The sequence below is a fragment of the Lotus japonicus genome, chromosome 5 (genome assembly GCF_012489685.1).
Source record: "Lotus japonicus ecotype B-129 chromosome 5, LjGifu_v1.2".
NCBI lineage: Eukaryota > Viridiplantae > Streptophyta > Magnoliopsida > Fabales > Fabaceae > Lotus > Lotus japonicus.
The window spans coordinates 39,829,519-39,841,313 of record NC_080045.1 but is presented as its reverse complement, the minus strand read 5'-3'; the positions used below and the strand labels follow the sequence as shown (position 1 = coordinate 39,841,313).

Sequence of the window (11,795 nt, the reverse complement as noted above, 5' to 3'; positions counted from 1 at the left end):
GCAAAATCGGTCCCTAATTTTCATTGCTAAATCAGTCGCTAATTTCCGTTGGTAAATCGGTCGCTAATTGTCATCGCTAAATTTAGCGACTCAAGTTATATAAACCAACCATTTTCGGTCGCTAACGGATTTAGCAACCGATTTAGCCCATTTAGCGACCAACCAAATCGGTCGCTACTAGACTGTTTTCTGGTAGTGTATGACAGAAACATGCAGAAAAATAAAGGCCCTAAAAACTACAATATCCACATCATCTCAAAAGTTTATCTTCAACTAATCATCAATGATGTTCACTTCATTAACAATAGTTCCACCACATGGCTCCTCCTACAAAAGTAAATAAACAAATCAAAATTTAACCAACCAATAATATTATTAAATTTAAAAACAAAGTAACACAAAATGGCTTACAATGTCAACATCTGAATCTGCAGATACTGTAAAATATTCAATCATTTGATTCAAATCCATTGGTTTTGATTGTGAAGAATCTGAATGGGGAAAAAAAGTTATTTAAAATTTGCAATAATGAATAAATCTTTGTTAACTTAAATTAATACACTTACCTCTCACAATACTCCAAAGCCAATTTTTGTAACATATCATTGCTTCTAAAATCCGGATGCAATCTACTCTGATGTGGAGTAAGAAACCAACCACCGGTGCTGAAAGAAGACTGAGAAGCAACAATGGATATGGGAATGACTAGGAAATCTCGGGCAACCATTTGCAGTATAGAGTATGTCAAGCCATTTTGTTTCCACCAACCTAAGATATCAAATTGTTCATCAAAGCGTAACACCACATCATCTAAATAGATGTCTAATTTCGACATGCGATTTCATTTGCCTCTCCCACTTTGTCCACTAAGACGATTAAGCCATGTTGTCCTCCTTGACGGAACTCCAGTACTAGTATTCCGCTCCTCTACATTGGCTTTGTGCATGGAGATGAATTCACAATTTCCTTCCCTTGAGCCTCTTTTCATACTCCTCTACTAAACCTTCACAAAATTTTATCCTTTAAATTTCATGAGAAGGTCTTTCTCCATAAATTAAAGGGTAAAAGACTTAAACAAAGTCCATTTTGTACCTAGGGTCTAAAACAATGCTTACAACCTTCACACCATTAACCTCACCCCAATACTTGTCAAATTTTACTTGCATAAGTTCAGTCATTTTCTAAATAACCACATTAGAAGAACGAACTCACTCATTCAAAGCTTGTTTAACTTCACATATTTCAGGGAAAATGACATTCAATGTTTGATACAAAGTTCTAGAGAACAAATTGGTCACATCATAAAATATTTGCAACTTAACACAAATTTCTTTTGCCATCTCCCACTCATCTTCTTGTGGTGCGGTGTCTTTACATTGACTCTTTGTAATCAATGTCAACTCGCAACATAAAAAATGTAGAATTCCACCTAGTTGGGCAATCAAGGCCAAGCTTTCAATTATAGGTAAGGTTCAATTGCTCGCATGCATCTTGGAATTTACACTACCTCTAACTTTATCAATAGCTTTAGTAATAATAATCAAACCATCCTTTACAACTAAATTCAGTATGTGCGCACAACATCGCATGTGAAACAATTTACCACCCAAAACAAGTGTCTTACGTTAAATCTTATCTAACATTTTCCCGGTCATTTTATCATTTGCTGAAGAATTATCAACAGTGAAAGCTGACAACTTTCGATCTAAGTTCCAATCATACTAGCATTCACACACTTGTGTGATTCGTGGAAACTTTTCCGGTAAACAATGTCATTTATCCTTTTCACCACCTATATACACATTTGTGCTATGTTTGGTTAGGAAAGAAAGTGAGAGGAAAGAAAGGTGGAAGGAAAGAAAGGGAAAGGAAAGGAAATCAGAAGCATCGGAGAACGATTCACGGCCTGATCACAAATTTACATACTAGTTTAATCATTTAAAAAAGGAAAAAAAAAAGTAAATTTCAAGAAACAATTAATTAATCAACTATCAAACCTTGACCCAAGAAAGGCAGCGAGGGGGTGCTGCTGCTGCATCAGCGTGCTCGCAGGCCCTAGCCGCAATGGCATGCCTAGCTCGACAGTTTTGAGCACCCCTCCATGTGGTGTAATGCTGGCCGCAATCTGACCAACAACAATGGTAGCTTTGCCGGTGTGATTTGTCAACTACCGTGCCCATCATCTGCAAACATTGAGAAGAAGAGAGTAAGAGCGAGAGGGAGAGTGGGAAGGAGAGAAAAAATAGTAAAATCAAAAGTTAATTGACCTTGAAAGGAAAGGTTTAGTAGAGAGGAGAAAGAGAAAGACGATGAGGTATGCGTGATTTATGTTACAGGTCTTGTGTTCGATTCCCATGGGTTGCATTTTTTGGATCTCATCCTTTGTTAGAATACTAATGATTCTTGTAACAGATAAACCACCTTATTATTCTACCTTTGAGGACTTTAATCAAAAAAGAATTCTTACAGGAGCCTTAACCAAAATCGCTAAAATTTAGATGGACCAAAAACATATTTAACAGAAAATAAAATAGACTAATCATCAATAGATCTTCATTAACAATTCAAGCATCTTTGATAAATATTAGTATTTATTTTCTATACTAAAGAGCACTCACTCCCTCTTTCTAAAAAGTTTGTTGCATGTGTGGACATTCCCGGGTGTGAAGTTACTTGAAATATTGAAAGCGCTAGATAATGATAAAAACATGAATAAATCTTAATTACATGTTTGGTTATTTAGTATGGATTAAAAAACTTAATTAGATCGATGCTAGATATGTGTACGAGGGTTTAGTGCAATTTATTTTTCTTTCTCTTTTCTTACAATGATCTCCGCCTCCGTATAGTAAGGCGGGTGCATCCTTGCCATTCACAACGGACATAAAAACATACAACATAACTAAAAAGCTAGTCAAAAGTAAAATTTCCAAGAAAAACCAGAAAACCACCTCAGCACCACACAAGTAACTTCAAAGAGCAAACAAACCTCATTTTTCTCCTTGAAATGTTTAAGACGACACTCTCTTTTTATCATCATGTTCAGCCAGACCTCACCGGAAGTCGGTCATAGATGGGCCGTCGCTGCCGCCTCAGCTTTCGCAGCCGCCTACGCCTTGTGGTTTACTCGGCACTCCCCAGCGCCCGCCTCTGTATCGTAAAGGTTTTTGCATCCTTGCCATCCGCACCATAAATAAACCATTTGCATGCAAGGTAGACGAGAGTAAGAGGGAGAGGGGGAAGGTGAGAAGGGAAAGTAAATAGATGAGTTAGGTTTGAACCTTGAGAGATATGAGAGGAAGGATCAACTAGAGTGAGGGTAAGAGAGTAACGTGATTCTCAATTTTTTACAAATCCTCAATACTACAAAACTCCTTCCTTTAAAATATCAATTTTCACAATACTAGTGAGAGTGAGTCTGAAAAGCTTGTTTGATGAGACTGATATGATTTGATAAAATAGTGACATATATGGGAGGTACAAGGCAAGGCACATGAGAGGACACACGTGTTTTTGTTTGTGCGTGTGAGAGAGTGTGCGAGTGAGGTGCGAGTGAAGTGAGAGAGAGTGAGTGAGTGAGTGCGTGTGAAGTATATGTTCGACTATTTATTATGGATTTAAAAACTTAATTAGATAGGGGCTATATATGTGTATGCGTCTATGAGGTGCAATTTCATAGGGGCTATATATGTGTATGCGTCTATGAGGTGCAATTTCTTTTTTCTTTCTATTTTCTTACAGTAATGATCTGGCGAGGCGTGATTCTTGCTCCTCAAGACACAACATAGAGATACCCTCTGAATTCATTGCAGAAAGAACGAATGAGAGGTTAGTGTGTCAGAGTGAGGGAATGAGTTTTTGAGAGCATTCACTCTCTCTATCTAAAAAGTTTGTTGCATTAAAGCAAATGTGAATTTGGGAATAAATTCCCATAATGAAATTACGGTCATGTCCTTAACTCTCTAACTAAATTGGAATCTCCATATTTGACAATTTTGTTGTTTGTCGCATCTTGGCCATGCTCGTGACCAAAGGAAGTTCTATCGGTTCCCATAGACGTCGTCAATTGATTGGATGACATCAAATTAAATCATTAGAAGAGGTGTTCAGAGGAAGGGAGATGGTAGAAGGAAAGAATGGAGTGGTGACACAAAGCTTCTGACTGCGAGAAAGTGATCGCGTAGCGCTTCAAGCTTATGGCCATGGTGCTGCGACAAACGTTGGCTCACACATTACTACTTTGAAACTTACGTTAGGAAGGGCAGAAAAAGTGAGGAGATAATGTAGAGATGTGTTACATTGCTTGCGGTCTGGCCCTCTTTATATAGTGGAAGTTTATGTGGTTCCCTATGCATCGAGGAATGATATTTCGGGGACTCCCTTTTAATCGAGGGGTCGACAACTGCCCGGGTTTTGGTGGGTAGTAGGATTTCCCTGACCCTTGTTCCATCAGACAAATCTGCAGTCATTTGTGTATGGATGCAGCTTCCTCGAGCATTGTGCTTAAGGGTGTTGTATGTCATTGATTGTGAAGGGGCACAAATAGAAGACAAGTTGAGGGGGACATTAGCATAGTATTCGGGTGGCTATTGCTAGGAATACTAGTAGTTCCCTCAGCATTCAAGTGTTTGACTAGCTACCAATTGTTGGTTGCGTTGGAGTCTTGATGTTGCACGGGTAAGACCATGGTTGCCTTACCCAAATCGGGCTCGTTCCTTAAAACAATAATCCTCTAACTCTGGCATCGCATAGCCGATTTCAAGATATACTAATCATTGAAGAGGTGTGGGGTGCTATTTTTACCCTTGGTGGAATCGTCCGTCGGAAGAGTGCTTATCGAGTTCCCACAACGTTCAAGTCTTTTTTCGACTTTCAAGTGTCGATTGCGTCAAAGTGCTAATGTTGCACGTGGTAAGATCCCTAAACTTAAATTTATTTTAAGTAACATTATAATCAAAGGTTTATGTTAACGATTTAAGGTTTAAGGTCCACACCATGGATTATATGGTATGTCACATGGAGATTTTTCTTTTCTTAATGGTAATTATTTATATTTATTTTTGACAATATGTCACATGGAGATTTTGCTTGTTCTTTCTTAGTAAATCAAGAAATCAAACCTAAGGTTAAGAGATCCTAGCACATCCCACTCACACATTAGCAATAGAATAACATAGAAAAATAAATTTCTTTTACATCCTGATAAACATTTTTTCTATTGCCATAAATGTATACTTTGATGAACTAAGATATCATTCTCAATACACATAAATATAATTACTAACTATACAAGTCATATATTAATAATGTCATTTATTTTCGTTGTTTCACTTGGAAAAATATGTTAACAATGTTGTAAACTTAAAAAGTTCTATAAAATTGTAGTCAAACAGTATCAATAATATTAACAATGTTCAAAATTTATACATGCTCACACTTTATATAATGATGTATCAAATAAGCATGACTTACTAATTTCTATGATGTGTAAGATCCAGTAAATATAAACTCGCATATATTTGTACTAAAAAAATAAAAATTAAAAACTAATTTAAAAAATATAAAACATGAAAATGAGTAAAACAAGAGAAGATAAGAGAAGTGGGGTGTTTAGTACGTATCTTAGAAAAACACCAAGGAAGGGGATCATGAGATAAAGGATAAAGGATATGTTTGATTCTTTAGGTAAATTCGTTATAAGGCAATCAAACAGAGAAAAAACACCATTAATTAACTTGCCAAGTATAGACAAAAACTTAGTACTTTGAAGAATGAAGAGTAATATACTCAATTTTGGTTAGGCTTTGAAGACTGCTTTGGAGGATGACACCATAGCTCCTCATATATAATACAATCCATCTTCCCTTCAATTCACCACCAAAAAATCTCAACACTTCAGCTCTTTCCCAAGCTTTCTTGTCATTGTATTCTATAGAACTTTACCATTCCTTGATCCTTTCATCAATTTCATTGCCTTTGGCAGCCCAAGGTTTTTCTGTCAAACTAGATGGACATTTCATATTCAGATGAGCCCTCTGAGGCCAAGGGGACCTTGTCTACTCATCTTGACATGGAGAGAAATAAAGGTGAGCTTGAAAGAAGTGGTTTTTGCTCAAGAAAGAGAGAGCATATAGTGAAGCTTTTCTTTTGGAAAGCACACATGGGTAATCCCAGTTCTAAGTACAAGATTAAAATAGTGATGAAGCCAGCCTTCTTGAGGAAACTTGGCCCGAAACCTGGAGCAGGGGCACAATCATCCCATTGGGACAAATATGAAACAACTGATGACAAGACCCAAATGAATTTGGCATGGTACAATCCAACTCTTTTTCTTTGCTAGGATTGTGGGAGAACATACATTTTAACTGGATTATGCATATTGCAGTAAGTTAAATTGTATTGCTGGTGTCAATACTTACATGGTGGAAGACTCTTAAACCAATTAACAAAAATAGTTGATGTGGTTGGAGAGTCCAAAGCCTTATAAACCTCATACTGGAATCATGTACTTTGAATGTGAGATTTAAGTTTCACACTTTGTAATTGGATCGTGACATGGAGCCTATACCTTTCTTTTGAAATATGAATTATAAAATCAATTTCCCCAACAATCTTCTTTCCTGGACCTAAGGATAATTCTTGATGTAGATTCAAATGAATGAGAAAACAAACCAGTTAATGGTATATTGAATCTGACCATACCCAGATGGGAGATTCTAAGGCATTCTCACAGTAAATTAAACATATAGCTTCTCAACTTAGTAGGTCACTGTTATCTCTGTTTATATAACCTTTTTTAAAACAATAACAACAGCCCACAAAGTAGATATGGCTAACATTAAATGACACAGAAAATGGCTGATACTAAAGCTGATAATATACACCTAAACCATAAACCTTAGCAAAAAGAAAATTCAATGGCCAAATAGAGTGAGCATCCTCATTGCATGTTGGTAATGATCTATTTACACGTAGACAATGCATGAACATCTTCATTCATTAGGATAGAAATGTATATAGCTACGAGAGCTCAAAGCTACTAATTTAACATAGCTAGATTTTATATATAGTGGAATAGATATCCTACATCATTTGTGCATAAACAATGAGTAATTTACATCGATGGAGAACTTGATCCAGAATCAGCTAATGCTTCAGTTGATGAAGCGAAGCAGCTATTTGATATCATGCTAAGTGGAGAATTTGATCAGATCCAGTGCCTATTTTAATCCAAGACTCCAGATGGCCAAAGGCATTTCCAAATGGAAATCTCAGATTCACTCTTAATCTTTCTTATTCCCCCATAAAAGCCATCAGTTTCATTTCCCTCCTCTCTATCGTCTCTCCTACTGACAGAATCAATTTTGAAGTACAAAATGTGAAGAGTTTTTTTAAGTCATATTCTTAGAATCAAAAGAGAAAAGTTAAAAAAATTACTTCCTTCAAGATTAATTCAACTCACAGCAAAATTAATTTTTCCAATCTTAAATATTTGCTACATACTTTCATTTTTACTCATGGTTTTTGAAACCACGGACAAACAGACACTAACACTTGCCTAGTAGTACTGCCACGGTGCCAGCTAAGCATTTCCATTAAGAACAAAACTATCAATTACCATTTAACACGGTCATTCCAAAAACATGTTAAAAGATTTGCCAGGAAACAAGTATTATTACTCAACATCAGGATTGTTAATGGTGGATAGCGCAGTGTAGCGGCAAGCCCAAAAAACGTTATTTCAAGCACTATTGCGGCGCTATAGAGACAAATAGCGGTGAATAGTAGAGTAGCGGTGAACCCTCAAGGCGCTACGCTATAGCGCGCTATTAACAAGTATGCTCAACATGTGAATCATTTCATAAGAGCGAATCTCAACATCAAGAGTTCATTTCATATATATATCAAAGAAATGAGTCGTTACATAATTTCAAGGAGAATTTTACTGTAACATGTTTTCCAGCACCGATAGTTTAACCGCCATTCAACAGTCAACATCAATTGGACAGAGTCTTAAAAAGCTTTAGAAAATTTAATAATCAAATGGCAGATTTGCCTTGCCTGCCAATTTTTGTTCCCAAAGAAACAGCTCATAATTTTCTCTAGTAATATAAGTAGCTACACAGGATAATCCAATCCATTCAACCAGGTGAACACAGCAAATGAAGTAGCCAAACCAAATACACTAAAATGAATGTGCCACTTAGCTAGAAAAAAGGAACAGAATCAAATAAATGAAGAAGTAGAGAAAAGTAAGACATTTCCATGAAAATTATCAAAAGAAACTAATTTGGACATGCCTCAATAGAACTGATCTATCTGTGACTTCACTGGTAAAACTTTTTAGAGTTTACCATCAACCATAATCAATTTTGTTTTTATTTCCTATACTATATGTATCAAATGAACAGAAATATTACAGAAAAGAAATTAAACCTTGCAAAATGCATTCTAGGAACCACTGAGGAGAGTACAGGAGCAGAAATAAGAAAAAACTATTTAACAAAAATGTTTAAAGCAAAGAATAAGCCTCCATGCCAGGGTTTTCAATGAGGAAGCCGGCTCAATATACTTAGGAAGCAGCAAGACCCTAACAATAAAATTCATCACCAATTCTGGGAAAGCATTTCTATGTCAGCATTAAACCTCACGCAGCTCCTATAGATCAATTTCTTTTTCTCACTTTTACGATTGATTTCTTTGATCATTCTTCCAAGATATTTTGGCTGCCTTGGCAGAGGAATCACTGGAATCTCAACCACTACCATCCTTTGGTTTTGAGAAGAAAGGATCCCATTCGTGAGCTCCGACCTCATGCTGTCCCTCATCCAACAAAGCATATTTCCAACTGTTCTCCTCAATAAAGTTCTCATCAATATGGCCTTCAATAATATCCTTCCTCAAATTTGCAACCTTGTCAATTATAGCTTGAACAGCAACATCAAATGCATCTTTAAGAGTTTCTAACTTGGAGCGAGGGTCGGCATATACCAGTCTTGGAATAAGACTAATGACCTCTTCTCTCATAATTTTCACTTGCTCAGGAGGTATCTGACTAAGCCTTTCCTCTACACTGACATTCCTCTTCCGAATATCATCCTCTGGGATGAAGACAGAATACTTGGTATAATTCTTGGGGAGATGCCAAAAATATTGTGTATATGCTGAACCAGGATGGAAGAAGACAGGTATGCAACCAGCTAACATTGAATCAAATGCAGATCTTCTGGTGTATGAATCACCCTGGGGTTGCAGGCAGAAAAGCGAGCTTTGAAACATCTGCATTATGCTGCTGGGAGAATGACATTTGCTTTCACCAAAGTCACATTCCAACAGCTTACCAACGCGTGACGATTTGCATTGGTTAATTAATTGACCCCTGATTGATTTTGGGTTGTCAGGTCTGGGAGCTCCAGCAAAAGAGAAAAGCCACTTCCTCTCTAACCGTCTCATTCTGTCCTGCCAACTGAATACATCGGCATCATTTGCAGGGTGGAAGTATGTAGGATATGGAATCCCAAAATCATTTGCATTCCAGGGGCTGGACTCGACCACAAGCATCGACATATTCTTCGCTGCCGGTAAAAACAGAAGCTTATTTCCCCAGTCTGACTCTTCCTCAGATAATCTCCGGAAATCCCACGTTATCCTTCCCGCAACAAGAAAATGATCTCTCCCATTCATGATGCTCCACTCTGGCCTCTTCATAAGCCAGTCAACCAGATCAACCGAAGCCGCATCCCTCACAGAAATATTATACCCCCAAAGGAAACGCGCAATATCAAACCCCGCATAAAAGGGAACGAAAACCGCAGCAGCAACAGACGAATCATTCGTCAAGCACTCATACTGCTTCATCCGGTTACTGAATATCACATCAACAGCAAACTGATTCGTGGCATACCAGCCAGTATCAGAGAACACCCCTTCATCATTCTCAAGCGGCGGCCCAAGGCCAGCATTGGTTGTGAACTTACACATGTTAGTCCAAAGACTCAAACTCTTACACTCCTTCAACATGTCCTCGTTAAACCTCGACGGAAGATCATGCACATAAATATACCTCCCCCCACATGGATCACTCTTATTTTCAGCAGCTCTCATTGCTTTCATAAAAGGGTAATTCTTCTCATCATGGCCAGTAGTCTCACTCTCACTCTCACTCTCAGTATCACTCTTTCGAACCTCGGGTTCAGAATCAGTGAAGCCAATCTTTGTAGGAGGGGCTTGAACTTGAGGATCATCAGTTACATAAACAGGTGTTGATTTGGTCTCACTCTCAACATAATGATTAGTATTAGTATTAGTATTGGTATTATTATGTCCTCCTCTAAGGATAACAAAATGGAAGTACAAGAGAAAGAACCAGAAGAATGCAGACAATGATGCTAAACAGCATACCCGGGAAATCTGGTTCTTTGCTGATCTTTCCATTTGGTCAGAGCGGCGCCTCATTTTGCAAATTGAATCACCAAATTTAGCAATTCATTGGTCACAGACACAGTTACAGGCACACAAAAAACCTAGAAGCAGCAATGAATGTGATCACTGACTGATTGATTGATTCAGCTGGAAACAGAGGGGAACAAACAACTGCAACTGAGAGACAGGAATCAGCAGAAAATGGAAACAAGCAGAGAGAGAGAGAGAGGGGAATCCAGAATTGAAGGAGGGAATTTCGCAGGAAATAGAGAAACGTTGATAAATCATTCAACGAGAAAGAAGGAAGGAAGCGCAAATTAGCAACGTGCGCCGGGGCGTGTGTCGGTGGTGTCTGCCGGAAATTGTGAATCGTGGGTATTTTTAATGTTTTTTTAATAGCAAGGTGATAGTACTAATCAATCAATACTTATATTAAAACATAATCACTCCAAGAAGTGATTAGCTGATGTGTCAGCTCCTCAAATATTTGGAAATATTTTATTCCCCCAACTTGAATAAACTGTAATATTTTATTCCCCCACTAATTATTTTATTATATTTTATTCCATACAACCTCTCTCATCCCATCTATCATCAATGCGTTTTCTCTTTTTCTCCACCCAACCTCCCACTATCTCTCCCTTATTATTTCGTTAGTTTTTATTCATTCATTTATCCATTTCTCTCTCCCACTATCCCTCCTCTATTATTTTATGCGTGTGATTATCTTCACATTTAATCCCACTATTTGTTTTTTCTTAATTGCTCCCCCACTCACGATGAAGCCTTTCATATGGTTATTTTTTACTAATAAATATTTATCTGTACTTTAATTATAATGAATGATAATAAATAAACTCATATTATATAGTTTTCTATAATAATATATTTGGATCTTTTTTCCTTTAAAAATTATGGGTTTAAATAAATTTAGGTTATTTTTTATTAATAAATTTCTATCATCTTTCCAGATATCATACACTTAATAGTTTGTTATAGATTTCTTGGAAACTTTGAATTAGTAATTGAAATTCAGATAAATAAATATTTTTTCAAATTAAAAAAAAATCAAATCAATAAGAAGTGATTTTCTCCTTCTCTCCAATCCTTTCAGTATTCTTTATTTTTTCACATGATAAATAAACCACTCCCTCATTCAGTACGTTTCTCTATCTCCAAGGCTAACAACACACTCAGCATTAAACGTAGCTCCATTCCCATCATCCCTTTCCCCAATTCAATTTTTTTCCCACTATCTCCCCTCATTAATTCCTTTCTCTTCTCCCTTCAAATAGACATCCCAATTACCCAATTTTTAAATCATTTTTTTCAATCAAATCTTACGGAGATATAACAACCGAATTCAAAAAATT

General features: G+C 36.9%; 1 protein-coding gene across 1 annotated transcript; it reads right to left on the bottom strand.

Moving 5' to 3' along the window:
- Positions 1–8,203: 8,203 nt before the first annotated feature.
- LOC130718403 (xyloglucan galactosyltransferase MUR3-like) lies at positions 8,204–10,801 on the bottom strand. The gene has a single exon (XM_057568985.1). It carries the CDS (start codon positions 10,453–10,455, stop codon positions 8,755–8,757), a length of 1,701 nt encoding a protein of 566 aa, XP_057424968.1. The 5' UTR covers positions 10,456–10,801; the 3' UTR covers positions 8,204–8,754.
- Between the last annotated feature and the right edge of the window lie 994 nt (positions 10,802–11,795).

Coding starts and splice junctions, on each gene's coding strand:
- LOC130718403 (XM_057568985.1), bottom strand. CDS start 10,455: ATGAGGCGCCGCTCTGACCAAATGGAAAGATCAGCAAAGAACCAGATT.